The sequence below is a fragment of the Erinaceus europaeus genome, chromosome 10 (assembly GCF_950295315.1).
Source record: "Erinaceus europaeus chromosome 10, mEriEur2.1, whole genome shotgun sequence".
In the NCBI taxonomy this organism is placed as follows: domain Eukaryota; kingdom Metazoa; phylum Chordata; class Mammalia; order Eulipotyphla; family Erinaceidae; genus Erinaceus; species Erinaceus europaeus.
The window spans coordinates 103,992,085-104,012,936 of NC_080171.1; the positions used below are offsets into that span (position 1 = coordinate 103,992,085).

General features: G+C 46.1%; 1 protein-coding gene across 4 annotated transcripts in view; it reads left to right on the top strand.

The window, feature by feature from the left end:
- POMT1 (protein O-mannosyltransferase 1) overlaps positions 1-20,852 on the top strand; it is a 27,879-nt gene continuing 7,027 nt past the window's right edge. Inside the window, exons 1-13 of one of the 4 annotated variants that reach the window (XM_060200431.1) lie at positions 1-43; positions 337-471; positions 9,274-9,380; positions 11,320-11,370; positions 12,049-12,195; positions 12,873-12,984; positions 14,102-14,167; positions 14,246-14,339; positions 14,557-14,712; positions 15,898-16,028; positions 16,423-16,518; positions 18,084-18,176; positions 19,769-19,865. In XM_060200431.1, the coding sequence (XP_060056414.1) occupies positions 350-471; positions 9,274-9,380; positions 11,320-11,370; positions 12,049-12,195; positions 12,873-12,984; positions 14,102-14,167; positions 14,246-14,339; positions 14,557-14,712; positions 15,898-16,028; positions 16,423-16,518; positions 18,084-18,176; positions 19,769-19,865 (1,272 nt within the window). In that variant the 5' untranslated portion in view covers positions 1-43; positions 337-349. Of the gene's footprint in view, positions 44-336; positions 472-9,273; positions 9,381-11,036; positions 11,176-11,319; positions 11,371-12,048; positions 12,196-12,872; positions 12,985-14,101; positions 14,168-14,245; positions 14,340-14,556; positions 14,713-15,897; positions 16,029-16,422; positions 16,519-18,083; positions 18,177-19,768; positions 19,866-20,852 lie in introns of those variants that run through there. The other 3 variants (XM_016191381.2, XM_060200433.1, XM_060200434.1) reach the window with 3 other exon arrangements.

Here is a 20,852-nt window from a genome sequence, read left to right on the forward strand (position 1 = left end):
CGAGCTGAAGTGGCGGCGGCGGCGGAGTCACTCACGACCTGCGGTGGGCCTGGGGGCGGTGGGGGTGCGTGGTGGGCGCCGAGAGGAATTAGGGGAGATTCGAGCCCGGGGAGGCGGGCGCCGGGGCGGCCGGAAGGGGCGCGGCCGCCGCGCTGAGGCCTGGGAGGAGGCGCCGCGGCAGGTGGCGGGGAGCTCGGCGCTCGGCCGGTGGACGCGCTGCCCGGCGGCGGCACAGGGGCGGGGGCGCGATGCCTGTCGCCTCCCGAGGACCCTGAATTCCCGCCGTGTCTCCGGGGAGCCTGAGACCTGCTAACGTCGTCCCCTCTTTGCTGGCAGCCTGTCGTGCAGCATGTGGGCTTTGCTGAAGCGCCCCGTCACGGTGACTGCGGACATCAATGTGACCGGCCTGGCGCTCACTGCGGTCGCCCTGCTGAGCCGGCTGTGGCGACTCACCTACCCCCGGGCCGTGGTGTAAGCTGCGCACCCCCTCCGCCAGCACAGGGAACCCCAGCTCCGTACCTCTGTGATTGAACGGGTTAATGGCTTTAGACATTTGGGAATTACTTTCTTTTTTTTATCAACACATCTGTAAAGATTTGTTATATTAATTAAAAACATACTTTTTTTTTTTTTTTTAACCATAGCACTGCTCGGCTCTGGTTTATGGTGGTGCCGGGGATTGAACTTGGGACTTCAGAACTTCAGGCATGAGAGTCTTATTTATATCACCATTATCCTACCTACCTTCACTTTTTTTTTAATTACATTTATTCATTATTGGATAGAGACAGAAATTAAGAGGCGGGGAGATAGAGATACAGACATCTGCAGCCCTTCTTCACTGCTCGTGAAGTTTTCCCTCTGCAAGTGGGGACCAGGGGCTCGAACCCGGGTCCTTGAGCACTGTAATGTGAGCGCTTAACCAGGTGCGCCACCACCTGCAACCCCCCCCCTTTCTTTTACATATATATGTTCCCTTTTGTTGACCTTGTCTTATTGTAGTTCTTGTTGTTGTTATTGATGTCGTCGTTGTTGGATAGGACAGAGAGAAATGGAGAGAGGAGGGAAAGACGGAGAGGGAGAGAGAAAGACAGACACCTGCAGACCTGCTTCACAGCTTGTAAAGCGACTCCCCTGCAGGTGGGGAGCTGGGGTTCAAACCGGGATCCTTACACCAGTCCTTGTGCTTTGCGCCACCTGCGCTTAACCTGCTGCGCTACCGCCCGACTCCTTTTTTTTAACGAGAGCACTGCTCAGCTCCGGCTTGTGATGGTGTAGGAGACTGAACCTGAGACTTTGGGGTCTCAGGCATGAGAGAGGTCACTACCATTATGCCCCTCCTGGGAATTTTTAAATATTTATTTAGTCTCTTTTGTTGCCCTTTTTTTTTTTTTTGTCATTGGATAGGACAGGGAGAGATGGAGAGAGGAGGGCAAGATAGAGAGGGGGAGAGAAAGACAGACACCTGCAGACCTGCTTCACAACTTGTGAAGCGACTCCCCGGCGGGTGGGGAGCCAGGGGCTCAAACTGGGATTCGTAAGCAGGTTCTTGCACTTTGTGCGACCTGTGCTTAACCTACTGAACTACTGCCTGACTTCCCCCCTTTCCTAATTTTATTAAAGGATTAGTCGGAGGATCTGTGGTATCTCGCTGGATATATGTATATATCCCCAGCACTGCTCAGCTTTGGTTTATGGTGGTGCAGGGGATTGAACCTACTGACTTTTTACGGCTGTGATGGCCGAGTGGTTAAGGTGATGGACTCGAACCTAGTGACTTTGGAGCCTCAGGCACAAATATCTTTTTGCATAGCCATTATGCTGTCTCCTTCAACCTTTGTGGGTCTCTTTAGGGGTGTTGGCATTTAAGGGAGAGACCAGTTTGCCCCAGAACAGTCCTTGCAGTGCTTCCTCTTCTTTACTCCCCTCCAGGAGCTATCACCTTAGGTAACCATTTAAAATCTAGAGCCAAAAGTAAAAAATCTGGAGGGTGCAAAGGTGATGATTTTTTAAAGATTTATTTCATATCAAATATATTTTTTTTTTTTAATTTTTTTTTTTTTTTTCCTCCTCCAGGGTTATTGCTGGGCTCGGTGCCTGCACCATGAATCCACCGCTCCTGGAGGCCATTTTTTTTCCCCCTTTTGTTGCCCTTGTTGTAGCTTCATTGTGGTCATTATTATTGCCCTTGTTGACGCAATTCGTTGTTAGATAGGACAGAGAGAAATGGAGAGAGGAGGGGAAGACAGAGAAGGGGAGAGAAAGATAGACACCTGCAGACCTGCTTCACCGCCTGTGAAGCGACTCCCCTGCAGGTGGGGAGCCGGGGGCTCGAACCGGGATCCTTACGCCGGTCCCTGCGCTTTGCGCCACATGCGCTTAACCCACTGAGCCACCGCCCGACCCCCATCAAATATTTTTTTAATTAATTATTTTTTTAACCAGAGCACTGCTCAGCTCTGCCTTATGGTGGTGCAGGGGATTGAACCATTAATATAGGCTGATTAATATAGCTGTTTTTCATTTAGTTTTTTAAATTTATTTATTCCCTTTTGTTGCCCTGGTTTTATTATTGTAGTTATTATTGATGTCATCATTGTTGGATAGGACAGAGAGAAATGGAGAGAGGAGAGAAAGACGGGGTAGAGAAAGACACCTGCAGACCTGCTTCACCGACTGTGAAGCGACTCTCCTGCAGGTGGGGAGAATGGGGCTCGAACTGGGGTCCTTATGCCAGTCCTTGGCTTTGCGCCATGTGAGCTTAACCCGCTGCACTACCACCTGACTTCCCTCATTTAATTTTTTAACAATTTTATACACAAAAGCAGAATAATATTTTTGAGGGGGGAGGAACCTGGCAGTGGCGCACCTAGTTAAACATACACACTACAGTGCACAAGGACCTAGATTCAAGCCCCTGGTCCCCACCTGCGGGGGAAAGCTTCATGAGTGGTAAAGCAATGGTGCAAGGATCTTACTGTCTCTCTCTCTCTCTATCATCTCCCTTCTCAATGTCTCTCTGTCTCTATCCAATAATAAATAAATAAAAATAATAATCTTTTGTATTTCATTGATGAAACAGAGAAAAACAGAAGGGAAGGAAAGAGAGAGGAAGGGAGAAAGACATTTGCAGCACTGTTCTGCCACCTATGAAGCTGCCTTCGTGCAGGTGGAGCCCAGGGGCTTGAACCTGGTCCTTGTACATGTTAATGTGTACTCTCAACAAGTACTCCACCACTCACTCATGTCTTCCCCATAATAGTATTCTTTTTTTTTTCTTTTTACTTATTTATAAAAAGGAAACACTGACAACCATATGATAGAAGGGGTACAACACCACACAATTCCCACCATGAAAACTCTGTATCCCCTCCCCTCCCTGATAGCTTTCCCATTCTTTTTTGTTTATTTAATTTTTTATTTATAAAAAGGAAACATTGACTAAACTATAGGATAAGAAGGGTACAACTCCACACAATTCCCACCACTAGACCTCTGTATACCAACACCTCCCCTGATAGCTTTCCTACTCTTTAACCCTCTGGGAGTATGGACCCAAGATCCTTGTGGGATGCAGAAGGTGGAAGGTCTCGCTTCTGTAATTGCTTCTCTGCTGAACATGGGTGTTGACAGGTCGATCCATACTCCCAGCCTGTCTCTCTCTTTCGCTAGTGGGGGAGGGCTCTGGGGAAAGGGAGCTCCAAGGCACATTAGTGGGGTTGTCTATCCAGGGAAGTCTGGTTGCATCCTGCTAGCATCTGGAACCTGGTGGCTGAAAAGAGTTAATATACAAAGCCAAACAACTTGTTGAACAATCATGGGCCTAAAGGCTGGAATAGAGCAGATAAAGTGTTGGGGGTCCTCCATTTTGTAGATAGCTAGTGGGCATATTTTAGTTATATTTCAAAGGGCCTGTGGCTATACTAGTTTTTTTTGTTGTTTGTTGTTTTTGTTTTTTTTTGCCTAAGCCTGAAATCTGATATGCAGGTGAATCCTAATTATTGTCTGGGGAGATGATATCATGGCTGGGAAAAGGACCAGAAAGCTGGATCAGGGAAGAGAGTAGCTCCCTAATATGGGAAAGGGGTGTAAATATTGTTGACTGTGAACCCCATAGATTTGATGTGATCTGGGGCCCATATTCAGCTTAGGAGCCTGTGTGACCTCTGCATCCCTCTAGATCTGAGCTCACATTCTCTGGTCATGAGTAGGAACATTCCATGCTGCCCCAGTGTTGACCCATCTTCCTCAGGTGTAACATAGAGTATGTTGTCCATCCTCCCTTCGGATGCAATCAACCATTGTTGATCCAGGTTGAGGGCAAGGTCCTATGGGGGCCCACAGAGGGGTCTATTTTGTTGTTCCTGATACAGATGACCGGAAACAATGGAGAGAGGGATTTATTTGAGGTCTAGGCTCATCAAGTCTGTTTGGGAGTCTCAGGACTCCCCGATTAGGGCCCCAGCTGGTGGAATGGCCTGACAGTGACTAAAGAGTCATCGTTAAAGTATGCCAGTCTCTTGCCCTTATTCAGCTTTTGCAGTCCTTGCTTTGCTAAGGTTAGCTTTGGAGTGAGTGAGAGAACTGTAATAGGAAGTAAGTGAGGAGGGTATCTAAGTCTAAGTGGACACTATTTCATTATGAACTTGATACTGACTCACTAAAGACTATTGTGTATTTTTGCTTTCAGGTATATAATTTGCCCTAATTTATGGATACATGTGAACATAGGCTCTATCTGGCCTAGATCTAGGTATTGGGACTTTGTTAGGAAGTGAACCTCCTGGAATGGAATTAGAGAATACCATGAAAGGAATGGTCTCACTCGAATGATGAGGGTGAAGGGTTGGCATTCCATGCCTGATGTCTCTGTGCACAGTCTGAGGTGAAGCATGCTGAGATGGTACTCGTTGCATTGATTAGGTTGGAATCAGCGGATACAATATCATTTGGCCCGACTTGAGAGAAGCATGCAGGGAAGTGAGCCCCACCCCAGAGGTTCCAAGATTGGGAGAAACATACGCTCTATAGAGGAAGCGGGAGATTCCTGTTATCTTAACATTTAAGAAGACAATAGATAGTTATTGCAATAATCACATTGTTTGGCAATTGGGTTAACTTTGAAAAATCCCTTTGTTAGGATTTGCTGTATCATACACACCCTCACCATATTTTATGTCCTTTGACATTATTTGCATATAGCTGTGCCACCAGTTGCTTTTGTTCTCCCTGGACTAAGCTTTTAAGAGAGTCAGCATATCAAGGACTCATCCTATATATTAAAAAGATTCAGTCTGTGCTTTAAAAAGTTTGAGACATTCAATCAACTTTCCTCCTCTCATATTAATTAGTGATTTATAAACTACAAATTGATAGTTTACATAAACACCATCCCCCCCCCCCCCCCATGAAGCTGAACATCCACCCTGACCCTCCACTCAGGGTTTTTACTTTTGTGCCCTACTCCAAAGCTTTCCTATTCTTTAACCCTCTGGGAGTATGGACCCAAGGTCATTATGGGGTGCAGAAGGTGGAAGGTCTGGCTTCTGTAATTACTTCCCCACTGAACATGGGCATTGACAGGTCAATCCATACTTCCAGGCTGTCTCTCTTTCCTTAATGGGTTGGGGTTCTGGGGAATTAGAGCTCCAGGACACATTGGTGGGGTCGTTTGTCCAGGGAAGTCTGGTTGGCATCATGGTTGGCATCTGGAACCTGGTGGCTGAAAAGAGTTAACATATAAAGCCAAACAAGTTGTTGACTAATCATGATTCTAAAGGCTGGAGTAGTGCAGATGAAGAGTTGCGGGGGGGGGGGGGTTTACATTTTAGATAGTAGGCCTATTTTTGTTATATTCCAAAGGGCCTCTGGCTATACTAGTTTTTTTGTTTGTTTGTTTCCTGAGCCTGAAATCTGAAATGCAGGTGGATCCAAGTTACTGTCTGGGGAGATGATATTATGGCTGGCAAAAGGACCAGAAAGCTGGATCAGGGAAGAGAGTAGCTTCCAAATATGGAAAAGGGGTATAAATATTGTTGACTGTAAACCCTATCGATTTGATGTGATCTGGAGCCCATAATTAGCTTAGGAGCTATGTGACCTCTGCATCCCTGTATATCTGAGCTCACATTCTGTGGTCATGAGTGGGAACATTCCAAACTGCCCCAATATCAGGACCCATCTTCCACAGGTGTAGCATAGAGTGTATTGTCCATCCTCCCTTTGGAGGATGGAACATTCTCTACCATTGCTGATCCAAGTTGAGGGCAAGGTCCTATGGGGGCCCACAATGGGGTCTATATTTTGTTGTTCCTGATAGAGATGACTGGTTACAATGGAGAGAGGGATTTATTCGAGGTCTAGGCCCATCATGTCTGTTTGGGAATCTCAGGACTCCCCAAATAGGGCCCCAGCTGGAGGAATGGCCTGATAGTGACTAAAGAGTCATCGTTAAAGTATGCCGTCTCTGCCCTTCAGAATAGTATTCTTATAGAAACTTCAATCTATCAGTCTAGGTGGTGGTGCAATGGATAGGTGTTGGACTCTCAAGCACAAGGTCTGGAATCAGACCACTGGCAGAGTGATATCTGGTTCTCTTTCCCTCTCTCCTCCTATCTCTCTCATTAATATATTAAAAAAAAAAAAAAAAAGCTGGGGGCTCCTTGTCCAGCTTCCAGTCCAGACAACTAATCTGTGTCAGGTTCTGGCAGGAAGCAAATGGTATGTATACTCCAATTTTAGAAGTTAAAATAAATAAATACTAGCTGCCTGGTAGGTGGCGCAGTGGGTAAAATTTTGGATTCAGGTATGAGGGTCTGAGTTCAATTCCTAGCATCACATGTGCCAGAGTGATGGTCTGATTCTCTCTCACAAATAAATAAGTCTTTAAAATATTACTCAATTAAAAAATTCAAAAAAAAAAGCCATTTACCACCCACTTGTTTAAAATGTTTTTTTAAATATTTTCCCTTTTGTTGCCTTTGTTTTTATTGTTGTTGTAGTTATTATTACTGTTGTTGTTATTGATGCCATTGTTGTTGGATAGAACAGATAGAAATGGAGAGAGGAGGGGAAGACAGAGAGGGAGAGAGAAAGATAGACAGACACCTGCAGACCTGCTTCACCACATGTGAAGCGACTCCCCTGCAGGTGGGAAGCCGGGGGCGAACCGGGTTCCTTAGGCTGCTCTGTTCGTTTTGCGCCACATGCGCTTAACCCCTTGTGCTACCGCCCGGCCCCCGATCACCCACTTTTAATATTTGCCCACTCAGAGTCAAATGGTCCCTGCAGTGAATTTTTTTTTTTTTTTTCTTACCAAAGCACTGCTCAGCTCTGGCTTATGGTGGTGCGGGGGATCGAACCTGGGACTCTGGAGCCTGAGGCATGAGAATCTCTTTGCATAAACACTATGCTATCTACCCCCATCCCTATTTATTTATTTTTATTGTATTTTAATTTTACCAGAGCAGTGCTCAGCTCTGGCTTGTAGTATGGAGACTTGAACCTGAGAGTCTTTTTGCATAACCATTGTTTCACTCGGTCATCCGGTCTGCTTTTGTCTCTTAGCCAGACTTGCTGGTGAACTGGGGTTAGCATCATATCCTGAGAGGTTTTTCTTTTTTCTTTTTATTATCTTTATTTATTGGATAGAGACAACCAGAAATCAAGAGGGAAGAGGGTGATAGGGAGGGAGAGAGACAGAGAGACACCTGCAGCCCCGCTTCACCACCCGTAAAGCTTTCCCCCTGCAGGTGGGGACTGGGGGCTCGAATCCGGGTCCTTGCACACTGTAATGCATGTGCTCAACCAGGTGCACCACCACCCGGCCCCATCCTGAGAGGTTTTTCAATAGGGCTACTAAGACTAAGACTATAACGTGGGGTGGAAGAGATAGATAAATGGTTATGCAAAAGACTTCCGTGCCTGAGACACCAGAGGTCCCAAGTTCAATCCCCCGCACCACCATAAGCCAGAGCTCAGCAGTGCTCTGGTCAATCAAACACACACCTAAATCAAGAACTAGGCAGGGGGCTGGGAACATGAGTCAGCAGGCAGAGCGCATGTGGGCGTCTGTCTCTCTCCCTGTCTCCTTTTCTACTTACTCTCTTGTCCTATGAAAAAAATTTTAATGTGTGGCTGGCCAATATACTCTATGCCTGAGAAAGATGGGTCCTGATATTGGGGCAGTTTGGAATGTTCCTACTCATGACCACAGAATGTGAACCTCAGATCTACAGGGATGCAGAGATCACATAGGCTCCTAATATGGACCCTAGATCATGGGCCCCAGATCACATCAAATCAATGGGGTTTACAGTCAACAATATTTATATACCTTTCCCATATTTGGGAGCTACTCTCTTCCCTCATCCAGCTTTCTGGTCCTTCTGCCAGCCATGACTTCATCTCCCCAGACAGTAACTTGGATCCACCTGCATTTCAGATTTCAGGCTCAGGGGAAAAAGAAACAAACTAGTATAGCCAGAGGCCCTTTGGAATATAACAAAATATGCCTACTAGCTATCTACAAATCAGAAACTCCCCCACCCCCACTCTTCTTCTGCACTATTCCAGCCTTTAGGTTCATGATTAGTCAACAACTTGTTTGGCTTTATATGTTAACTCTTTTCAGCCACTAGGTTCCAGATGCTAGCATGATGCTAACCCAACTTCCTTGGACAGACAACCCCGCCCCACTAAGGAAAGAGAGAGGCAGGCTGGGAGCATGGATTGACCTGTCAGTGCCCATGTTCAGCGGGGAAGCAATTACAGAAGCCAGACCTTCCACCTTCTGCATCCCACAATGACCTTGGGTCCATACTCCCAGAGGGTTAAAAAATAGGAAAGCTATCAAGGGAGGGGATGGGATACAGAGTTCTGTTGGTGGGAATTGTGTGGAGTTGTACCCTTCTTATCCTATGGTTTCCTTTTTATAAATAAAATGAAATACAAAAAAAAAAAAAAATTAGTGTTGTGGTCTGGGAGGTGGTGCAGTGATAAAGCTTTGGACTGTCAAGCAGGAGGTCCTGAGTTCGATCCCTGGCAGCACATGTGCCAGAGTGATATCTGGTTCTTTCTCTATCCTCCTATCTTTCTCATCAATAAATTAATAAAATCATTTTTTAAAAAAGTTTAGTGTTGTGTGTGTAGAGAGAGAGATGATCTTTGTAGACCACTCCCAAACATCACTGAAACACTGGTAAACTTTCATCATCATGTTTTTCTTTCCAGTTAAAGATTTCTAGATGAATGTAATGTAGGTTTATTTTCCAGCTTTGATGAAGTGTATTATGGGCAGTACATCTCTTTCTACATGAAGCGGATCTTCTTTCTGGATGCCAGTGGACCACCATTTGGCCACATGCTGCTGGCCTTGGGAGGTATGATTTATTAGTAGCATAGTAACCATTTAAAACTTAACAAACGAGGACCAGCAGATAACATGCCTAGTTGAGCATATGCATTCTTGTATATAACGCCCTGAGTTTGAGTTCAGGCACCATGTGGCAACACCATGGGTGACACTAGGGGAGATCAATGGAGGTAGGTTAGTGCTGTGGTGTCTCTCAGAAAAATAAAGAATAGAAAATTGGGTTGAAGGGTTACGTGGAGGTTGTTTAGCTGGTAGAGAGCCTACTTTACCAACTTCAAAGAATTAGGTTCAAGCCCAGGGCCACCACATGGGAGCATTTGTAGGTGGGAAACTTGACAACATGAATGGTGCTATAGCCTCTCCTCTCTGTCTTTCACTCCCTACCAAAAGTAAAATAAATGACTGCCAGGAGTGGTAGAGTTGTGCAAGGCACTGAGCCCCAGAGATAACCCTGGTGATAAAAAAAAGAAAGTTGAACTTGGGAGGCCACTTCGTGATATCACACATGTACAAGGCCTTGGATTCATTCCTGACACCACATTAAAAGTAAATAAAGTAAAAATAAAGTTAACAAAGCTGGGAATGTAGATCAGCAGTAGAGTGCATGTTTTTTATTTATTTGTTTTTAGCTAGAGACAGAAGCAGAGAGAGAATGTGAAAGAAACCATAGCACTGAAATGTTCTTCATTGTAGTGGAGGTGGGGCTCGAACCTGTGTCATGCACATAATTAATCAATGCACTATCCAGGCAATCTGTTTTGCTGACTCTAGAGTGTATATTTTATATGTATAAGACCCTGGATTCAATCATCAACACCAAAAAAATAAATAAATAAAAATCTAAATAATAAAACACACAAATTTTTGAGGGTAGAAACCATGTCCCCTTTATTATTTTTTAATATTCTAGAAAAGCAACCACAATACAGCTGCCTGCCTTAGCTGGGGCATTTTTTTTTTTTTTTTTTTAAATTTTTAAATTTATTTATTTATTTTATTTATTCCCTTTTGTTGCCCTTGTTGTTTTATTGTTGTAGTTATTATTGTTGTCGTTGTTGGATAGGACAGAGAGAAATGGAGAGAGGAGGGGAAGACAGAGAGGAGGAGAGAAAGATAGACACCTGCAGACCTGCTTCACCGCCTGTGAAGCGACTCTCCTGCAGGTGGGGAGCCGGGGTTCGAACCGGGATCCTTATGCCGGTCCTTGTGCTTTGCGCCACCTGCGCTAAACCCGCTGCGCTACAGCCCGACTCCCTAGCTGGGGCATTTACAGTGCCCATATGTGAGCTCAACTTCACTTACTGTGCTGCCATGGGAGCAACCCCTGGTGGTGCTCATCATTGTTTAATTATAAGTATTTATTATTATTATTATATTTTAAATGATTTTTTAATTATTTTATATGGAGACAGGAGAAATTGAGGGGAGATGGGGAGAAGGAGAGACACTTGCAGCACTGCTTCACTACTTGGGACGCTTCCCCTCTGCAGGTGGGTTCTGGGGGCTTGAACCGAGGCCCTTGCCCACTAAAATGTGTGTGCTCAACCAGGTATACCGCCACCCAGCCTGCATGCCTTTTTTTTTGCTCAATACTGGCACTGTCAGTCCACTGCTCCTGGTGGACATTTTTTTCCTCTGCCCCCTTCCCCATTTTATTGGATAGGACAGAGATAAATTGAGAGGAGAGAGGGAGAGAGGGAGAACGGAAGACAGAGACCTTCAGACTTGCTTCACCATTTGTGAAGTAGCCCTGCTGCAGGCAGGGAGCAGGGACTTGAACCCTAGTCCTTGCACTTAACCAGGTGAGCCACCACCAGACACCACCCCCATCCCTCCAGCCCCCGTGTCTTCTTATTTAATCATTGTCTCCTAGTTTCTTACTGCAGTTTGTTAGTTACTCTGGAAATGTTTGTTGAATAGAATATTTACCAAAAAATCTGTTTTAGGTTACTTAGGAGGATTTGATGGTAACTTTGTGTGGAACAGAATTGGAGCAGGTAAAAGACCATTTTCATTTCCTGTATTTATTTTATTTATTTATTTCCTATATTTTTATATTTTGGAATGAAGAAGTCTAGTGTCTTTCATCAGGATTAACAGCTTTAGTTTGTTGATTTTGAGTCCTGAGTATAGTAAGTTATCTGAGTAAAAGTGAGAGGCTTTTGAAAAGCCTATTGGTGTTACATTGATTTTCTTGTCCCTAGTTTTTGGAACATATGGCAGGATTTTATAGAGCATCTGATCATTTGTGTCTTTTACACATACAAGTATTTTTTTCAGTAGTTTATTTATTTGGGTAGAGACAGAGAGAAATGGAAAGTGGAGTGGAGAGAGAGAGAGGGAGAGAAACAGAGCACCTGCAGACCTGCTTCACTACTTGTGAAGCTTTCCCTCTGCAGGTGGGGGCCGGGGGCTATAAGGTCCTTGCACCTTATAGCACGTGTACTCAACCAGGTGCACCACCACCTGGCCCCTACATGTAAAGTTTTTATGTTTTTGGAATTAGGTAGGACACATTGAGAAAGCATTAACAATCTAGGATCCTTTGTTAGCTCTGTGCTAGAGACTGAGAGCTAGACTTGCATTTTAGAGTCAGTGGCTGTCAGAGTGTTTGAGAACCACCAGTGTTTTGAGAACTGTACTTGCTCAGCAGGTAGTTGTGGTTACTTTTCCAGAATACAGCAGCAATGTGCCCGTGTGGTCACTGCGTCTGCTGCCTGCCCTCGCCGGAGCCTTTACAGTGCCCATGGCCTACCAGATCGTGTGGGAGCTCGGCTTCACTCACTGTGCTGCCATGGGAGCAGCTCTGCTGGTGCTGATCGGTGAGACCTGTGCCTCTGCCCATTCTTGGGACCATGAGTGGGAGCCCTTTGTTCAGTTTCAGAGTGCAACCCAAGGAAGCCCAGGGTTTCAACAGAGGTGCCAGCTGTGGGGTCTTTCCCTCACAAGGCAGAAGAAAGTACATCTCACTGATTCAAATTTGACTCCGGGCTTTGCACTAGTCCCAGGCTGTGGGACTGCTGAGCTGTGTGCTAAGCTTCAATGTGAGTGGAGGTGGTGAAACTAGAACAACCCACCTTTAGTTCGGCCTGTAGGACAGTCACCATCCTTCCCCCACCTCCCGGGCCTCATCCACTGAGATCAATGTAGGAGTTAGTGGAGACTCACTAGAGAGGACTCTTCAGTCCAGGTTTATACAATGCAGTCTGACCAAAGAGTAGAAACAACAAGAGTCTGTTTGAGTATTGACTCCGCTTGGGACTGAAGTGTTACCCTTCACTCCAGCCCTCAAAATCAGCCTTAATTCTGCATAGGAGAAAAATACTCAGTGGGCCTGATTCACACCTAAGAATCCACCCTTGTGGCTCTGGGCCCTATCCTCTTCCACTTACTCATATTTTAGTTTCTCACTTTGGGCTCTGAAGGCTCTTGAATAGGGGCTTTTCTGGGGGTGTTTCCTTCTTCGCAGTTGCCCTGACATGTGCCACCTCTCCAACAGAGAATGCACTCATCACTCAGTCTCGGCTCATGCTTCTGGAATCAGCACTGATATTCTTTAACTTACTGGCTGTGCTCTCCTACTTGAAGTTCTCCAACTTCCAAAAGCACAGGTATGGCAAAGGGAACCTGTCCTGCCTACTTAGTGGGAAAGAAAGGGCTGGGTGACTTGCTGACCTGAGAAAGTCTGATTTTCTGCATTGGGAGAGCTGCTCACTAAACGCTTTGGTCACCTGGACTGACTCATGACCTCTAAACCGATCCTCATTTCTCTGAAACTTAAACTATCTGGAAAGAGGTGCTGGGGGCCAGGGAAGTGTTTAGTTCCCAGCACTGCATGAGAGCAACAAAAACAAAAAGTGTAGAAAATAGAGTGGTGCTTTTTCTGTCTCTCTGCTTCTCCCACTCTCACTCATAAAAAAGTCAGCCAGGGATGTGGCTCAGCGGTACTCTACATGCTTGAGACCCTGAATTCAATCTTCACCACGGTTCTTGTTGCTCAGTAAGGAACTTAGCTGGCAGAGCACAGGACTTGTATGTCTGAGATTCCTGGTTCAGTCCCCAGTGCTGCATGTACTATCGTGATGCTCTAGCGATGGCTGTGGTGATGGGGCTGCTCCTCCCCCTCCTCTCTCAATTGGAAATCTTCATCATCTTTATCTGGGACGGGGATAGATAGCATTATGGTTATGCAAAAACCTTTGTGTTTTAGGCTCTGAAGTCACAGATTTAGTCCCCTATACCACTATAAGCCAGAGTTGAGAAATATTCTGGTTAAAAATAAATATATATGGGACACGGGTGGTAGCCCAGTGGGTTAAGCGCACGTGGAGCAAAGCAAAAGGACTGGCGTAAGGACCCCAGTTCAAGCCCTTGGCTCCCCACCTGTAGGGGAGTCGCTTCACAGGCGGTGAAACCAGTCTGCAGGTGCCTGTCTTTCTCTCCCTCTCTCTGTCTTCCATTTCTCTCTGTCCTATCCAACAACAAAAATAACTACAATGATAAAACAACAAGGGCAACAAAAGGGAATAAATAAATATTAAAATATGTGTGTGTGTGTGTATGTGTGTTTGTTTAATCTTTAAAAAAGTGTTCTGGTCAACCATAACAATTCTACCAGATTGATGTTTGGAAGAGTTGAGGGTTTATTCATATACTGGAAGTTCCATACGAGCAGGCAGGAATGTGTGCTCTTCGTGAATGTCCCTGTTCTTGCTCTGCCCTTTCCAGGCCCTTCTCTCTGAGCTGGTGGTTCTGGCTGATGCTGACGGGGGTGGCCTGCGCCTGTGCGGTCGGGTGAGTAGCTCTGGATATGAGGCGGCACCTGTATCCTCATGCTGCATCTCACTCTCACTCCGAAATCTGTCATTTCAGCATCAAGTACATGGGCTTTTTCACGTACCTGCTCGTGCTCACTGTGGCCTCTGTCCATGCCTGGAACCTGATAGGAGACCAGACTCTGTCACACGTAGGTGCTGGTAGTTGAGGGGGTTGAGGCCAAGCTGTAGAAGGGAAGAGGAGATGAAAGAGCTGGGGGGGGGGGGGGGAAACTTTGGTGAAAAGGCTTTAGAAAAAGGCCAGACGGACAGGAGACTGAAGTTTCCAAGCCTTGCCCAGAACCTGTGGCATCTAAAGTGGGCAGACCTTCTGGATGGGGGAAAGTAAATCTTCCCTATTTCTGTCAGGTTCGTGTGTTCTGTCACCTGCTGGCCAGAGCAGTGGCCCTGTTGGTCATCCCGGTGGTCATGTACTTGCTGTTTTTCTACATCCACTTGATGCTGCTCTGCCGCTCTGGGCCCCATGACCAGATCATGTCCAGTGCCTTCCAGGCCAGCCTGGAGGTAAGCAGGCACCTCAGAGCAAACCAGAGTCAACTCTGTGTTGTCTTACAGGAACGTTTTCTCAACAGGTGAACATTAGAGGAAGATCCAAATAGAAGAAGTGAGTAGTGGGTGGGGTGGGGGTAGGGGCTCATCGGGTTGAGTGCATGCCTGGCCATGAGTGCAGCCCAGGATGAAGCCCCAGCACCAGATGAAGTTCCAGTGTTGTTATGCCTCTCTCTCTCTCTCTTCATATTTGTGTGTGTGCCTAATATGAAAAGGTTGGCCTGGGAACGATAAAATTGCACATCCTGTGGCTCAAGAGGTGCCGCAGTGGATAAAGCACTAGACTCTATAAAGCATAAGGTCCCGAGCTCAGTCCCTGGCAACACATGTACCAGAATTATGTCTGGCTGTTTCTCTCTCTCCTCCTATCTTTCTCATTAATAAGTAATTAAAAATATTTTAAAATAAATAAAATCACATGTCTAGGCTGCCTTAGTCCACCAGAAAAAAAAGAAAAAGAAAAACGGAGAGTGAGAGATAATGAGCCTTTTACTTAACATATTCTCAGCACCTGGGCTGGGGAGATAGCATAATGGTTATGCAAAAGGACTTTCATGCCAGAGGCTCTGAGGTCCCAGGTTCAGTCCCCCATAAGCCATAAGTCAAAGCTGAGCAGTGCTCTGGTAAAAAAAGTAAGAAAAGAAAGAACAGCCTCAGCACGCTAATATGTGGGGATGAATGGTTAGCTCGTCCAGTGGGCCTGCTGGTACAGAATCTTACAAACTCTGGGTAGTTGAGAATACTTCACTGGACAAGCTCAGTCCCAGCAGGCATTTGTACCAGTTTGGCAAAAGTAGTAAAATCTGCTCACCGAGATGGTTCTCATCTACTTTAAAGTCCAGAAGAACTGTTGTGTATTTGTGTGCATTTCTGAGCTCTCTTAAATGTCCTCTCTCTCAAGAAGACATAATTGAGCTCTTTGGGGTGCCTGTGAGAATGAAATCAGGATGTTTTAGGATTAATTGAGTGCCTAGCCTGTGGGGTTGGGATTCATTTGGTGGCAACTGTGTTAACTACTTTTTAATGTAAATAACTAGAACTAGTTATACAGGATGATAACCACCACTTCTGTATGCCCCAGATAGAGGAAGGATTGCTGTAAATTGCTCTCTCATTGGCAACTTTTTGCTTTTGTTTTAGGGAGGGCTAGCTCGGATCACACAAGGCCAGCCCCTGGAGGTGGCCTATGGGTCCCAGATCACTCTGAGGAATGTCTTTGGCAAAGTTATGCCCTGTTGGCTTCATTCTCACCAGAGCACCTACCCCATGATGTAAGGAAAGTGGCCATTTTAATTTGAAGACCATAAAAGATTTTTCTTCTCACAACTTTGCTGTTTCCAGTGCTGATTCTAAATGAAGAAATTTGTGAGGCAAAGAGAAGTTGAGCTTTTAGATCCTGATGAGCGATGAGACCTGTGAAGTCTATGTGTAAAGCATCCCATGGTCGCTCCTCATCTCTACAGCCCCACACATACCCATTGTTCTCTGTTTAACTTTAGTACATCTCAGGCACACGTCTTCCAGCCCCTCCTCAGTTAAACGTCTCGTCTGTCTTATACTTACTTCCCCATACGCCATGCTGGGTAGAATCTGTGGGAACCTTGGGAGGAAAGACTTGTCCCTTCACCAGAGCCCTGACAGGTACATTTTGTGGCTTTTTCACAGATATGAGAATGGCCGGGGCAGTTCCCACCAACAACAGGTCACCTGTTATCCATTCAAAGATGTCAACAACTGGTGGATTGTGAAGGATCCAGGGAGGTGTGTACAAGCTCTGGGATTCCCCAGAGCTCACTTTCTGGCCTGGCTGCCTGCACCCCTTGCGCTAGACCTAGGAGTCCCATCTGTCAACATATCCTCCAATGTGGCTTATAGTGTAGCTGTGTGCTACCAGGCCTGATTTTAGGGGTTGGACCAACCCAGTGACTTGCCCACTTAACGTCTTCTCCTTCCCCATCCTCCCACCCCTCCACATAAAAGCAAGAGTTTCTTTCTCAAAGGTATTCTTAGGCTTCACTCCTGCTATTCCATAACTAAGCCTGTTGATTCTGTCTCCAGACAAGACATGGATCTGTCTGGGTCTCCACCCCCGCTACCTTCCCCAACAGTCAGCTTCCACTCCTGCCTTCCCCCTGCCCAGCCCAGTCTAGTAACACTCTGGATTATTACTATTTTTTAATTATTTATTGGATAGAGACAGAAGTTGAGAAGGAAGGGGAAGATATAGGGGGAGAGAGAAAGAGAAGCACCAGCAGCACCGTTTGACCACTTGCAAAATTTTCCCCTTGGAAGGTGGGGACTGAGGGCTTGAACCTGAGTCCTTGTGCATTATAATGTGCTCAGCTGGGTACACCACCATCTGGCCCCCTCAATGGACTTTTAAACTAAAACTTACGGGGCTGGAGAGACGGCATGATGGTTATACAAAAGTCTTTCAGGCCTGAGGTACCCAACGTAACCGTAAGCCAATATTGAGCAATGCTCTGGTAAAATAATAATAAGTAAACAAAATTTTTTTAAAAAAACATTATTTATGTAGATCATTGTCCTACTCAGACCTCACCACAGCTTACAGGACACATTGAAGTGACTCCATTGAGACTCCTGCCTGGTTTTAAACACAGTTTCCAGCCCCCACCTGTCTCCCTCTTACTTAAAGCCTGAAGGTCAGTGGTCCGGGAGGTGGCTCAATGGATAAAGTATTGGATTCTCAAGCATGAGGTCCCGAGTTCAATCCCCAGCAGCACATGTACCAGAGTAGTGCTATCTGGTTCTCTCTCTCTCTCTCTCTCTCTCTCTCCTTCTGTCTTTCTCATTAATAAATAAAAATATTAAAAAAATAAAAACCTGGAGGTCGACTCCGCCAGAAACCCTTCCTGACTACCCCCAAGGGGACACACCCTCTTCTGATCCCCCTCCATTGGCTCCTTACAGCCATTGGTGTATAGCCACTGTGGACTTGTCCTTTCACTGCTCATTGTCTTCTCACTGCAGTGACCCAGCGCCTTCCTGAGCACCTAGCCCAGGCTCCAGACCCTGACTGCATGTTGAACACACATCCCTATTAGGCTTTTCAGGCAGGTGGTGTATTTATCACTGTGGCATTTGTAGACAAACACAGAGCTACTGGTTACGTTTGGAAGCCTGGAAAGTGACTCTAGGTTTTTGAAGAGTTAAATAAATTGTGTTTTGTTTTTATGTGAGTCATCTCATAGAAACCACAGACTGGGCAGCTGAACATCGTCAGGTTGCCCCAAGCTCTCTACCCCCAGCTGAGTGCAGGCACGCTGTGGGTCCAGAGCTGTCACTGATCCCGTGTCTTCCAGGCACCAGCTAGTGGTGAGCAACCCCCCGAGACCTGTGCGGCACGGCGACATTGTCCAGCTGGTGCATGGCATGACCACCCGCTTCCTCAACACGTGAGTGTGCCCCTCTCCCTGCCCAGGCTATTGCCGGTGCTCCTCTTGTTCAGTGCAGAGTGTGACCATTGCTGGGGACACTGTGTCCTTACCTCACTCTGGTGACATTAGCTGAAGGGAGTAAAGAGGAAACAGAGCTTGAGTGCCCGCAAGCTGGAGACACCCACCCCATCTTACAGTAGCAGACTGTGAGTGACAGAGGGCACTAAATATTTCCTCTACAAAAAAAGAACCTTGGAGCCAGGTGGTGGCACACCTGGTTGAGCACTCATATTACAGTGCACAAGGACCTGGGTTCGAGCCCCCGGTCCCCACCTGCAGGGGGAAAGCTTTGCGAGTGGTGAAGCAGGTCTGCAGATGTCTGTCTGTCTCTCTCCCTATCTCCCCTCCTCCTCTCAATCTGGCTGTCACTATCCAATAAATAAAGATAATAAAAAAATTTAAAAAAAAGAAACTTAAGACAGTCAGCCATTAAATAGTCATACCCAGTGAATAAATTCACAAAGACCACAGTTGAGGGGTGAGTAGAACACCCCTTTCCACTTGACTTCTTCCACATGAGTTTCTCCTCACTTGACCACAACTCTGAGCTCCTTACTTCTACCTTCACTCATCTGCTCATTTCTCTCCTGGGGTTTTACTGAAACCAGACTTGTGGCTCCAGCCCCCATGCCTCCCCTGAATGGCTCCTGCACCGCATTGCTCTGGGCACTAAAAGACTCCTGCCTCAACTTGTTTCTCCCTAGAAAGAGCCTGATCTGGACTCTGCGTGCCTTTTCCCTTGGTAACTCTGGTCAGTTGTCCCCATCTTCAGAACTGACCAGATGAGGCTTTTTTCTTCTCCCTTTGAAAACACACAAGTCACTTAAGTCCTCCAATGTGATGGTCACATTCAGAGACACTGCAACCTCTCTACTGGCTATGGGTCCTAGGAAATCAGCTTCATTCAGTCCACTTCCCATTGTCCTGGAAATGACTATGTGCCGCCCTTTGGGCTTATCACACTTGCTCCATTTGCCTGGGGTCTTCTGCTTTAACTCTGATTAGGTGTCCACTGAATTGTCCCCTTTAGCAGGAAGTGTCTCCTGGTGCTGTCCATCCTGCTAGGGTTTTAAGTAGAGCAACCCCATGCATGGTGTGGATGGTAGCATCCTCTGTGCTGTGGGGTGTATGGGATCGAGGACTGTGTTCTTGCTCTCTGTGGAATCTCCTGTCTCTCACTGTGCCTGAATCATGTGACAAAATGCAACAGTGAGCAGATCAAAGATGGAGTGGGTATAAATTTGGGGGGTTGACACAGCAGGAAACAACCATGTCTTCCTACATAGTATCCTTGGTGCCCTGGCCATTGCCAAGCTGGTTTAGACTGAGGTCTGTCAGTTCCCCTAGAATGGTGGTTACTGCAGTGTTTCTGCCTTCAGTGTTTCATTTCTCACCAAGCCCTTTAGTGGTGGGACCGCAGGGCCAAGTTCCCTGAGCTAGCTTTGCTTCTAGAAAACAATCACTTTTATGGAAATTGGCCCCATAAAAGGATACACAGTGTCTTTACCAAGAGCCTGAGGAATTGCCTTGAACTCTGCTTTGCTTTCCAGGCATGACGTGGCAGCCCCTCTGAGCCCGCACTCACAGGAGGTGTCCTGCTATGTCGACTATAACATCTCCATGCCAGCCCAGAACCTCTGGAGACTGGTGAGTACTATGGGAAGTGACCAGGTGTCTAGCAGGGATGCAAACTTTATACATACAACATTAGAAACTGCCAGGTAGAATTCTGAATCAGATGTGAAATTAGATCAGTGATTTTTTTTTTAATGCTACCAGTGTTTTAATAGAAGACGAAAAACAAAGAGGGAAAGACAGAGAAGGAAGAGAGATTCCACAGCACTGCTCCACAGCTTGTGAAGCCTCCCTTTTGTTCATGCTCCCATGTGGGTCCTTATGAATGGTAAAGAATGTACTCTACCAAGTGAGCCTTCTCCTAGCCCCCAAGTCAGTGATTCTCAATGATAAAAAGCATCAGTGAGGGCCAGAGAGATAGGTCAAGGTGTTAAAGAGAACAGGATTTGCATGTGTTGAGGCCTCAGAGATTCCACATTTAATCCAGAACTGAGTGGTACTGTGATTTCTGTCTCAGAAAACTACTTTATTTATTTATTTATTTATTTATTTATTTATTTATTTATTTGCAGGGTTCTCACTGGTGCTCAGTGTCCATACTGGGAACTCACTGCTCATGGTGGGCCAATTTTTCCCCTCCATTTTACTGGACAGGATAGACAGAAAGAAATTGAGAGGCAAGGGGAGAGAGAGAGAGAGAGAGAGCGAGCAAGATGGTTGCCTGCAGACCTGACTTACCACTTATAAAGAGCCCCTGCAGATAGGGAGCTGGGACTTGAACTGGTCCTTGTGCATAGTACACTTTGTGTTTAACCAGGTGCACACTGCCTGGCCCCCTAAGTTTTTTTTTTTTTTTTAATATATTTATTTATTTATTCCCTTTTCTTGCCCTTGTTGTTTTATTGTTGTAGTTATTATTGTTGTTGTCGTCGTTGTTGGACAGGACAGAGAGAAATGGAGAGAGGAGGGGGAGACAGAGAGGAGGAGAGAAAGACAGACACCTGCAGACCTGCTTCACCGCCTGTGAAGCGACTCCCCTGCAGGTGGGGAGCCGGGGTT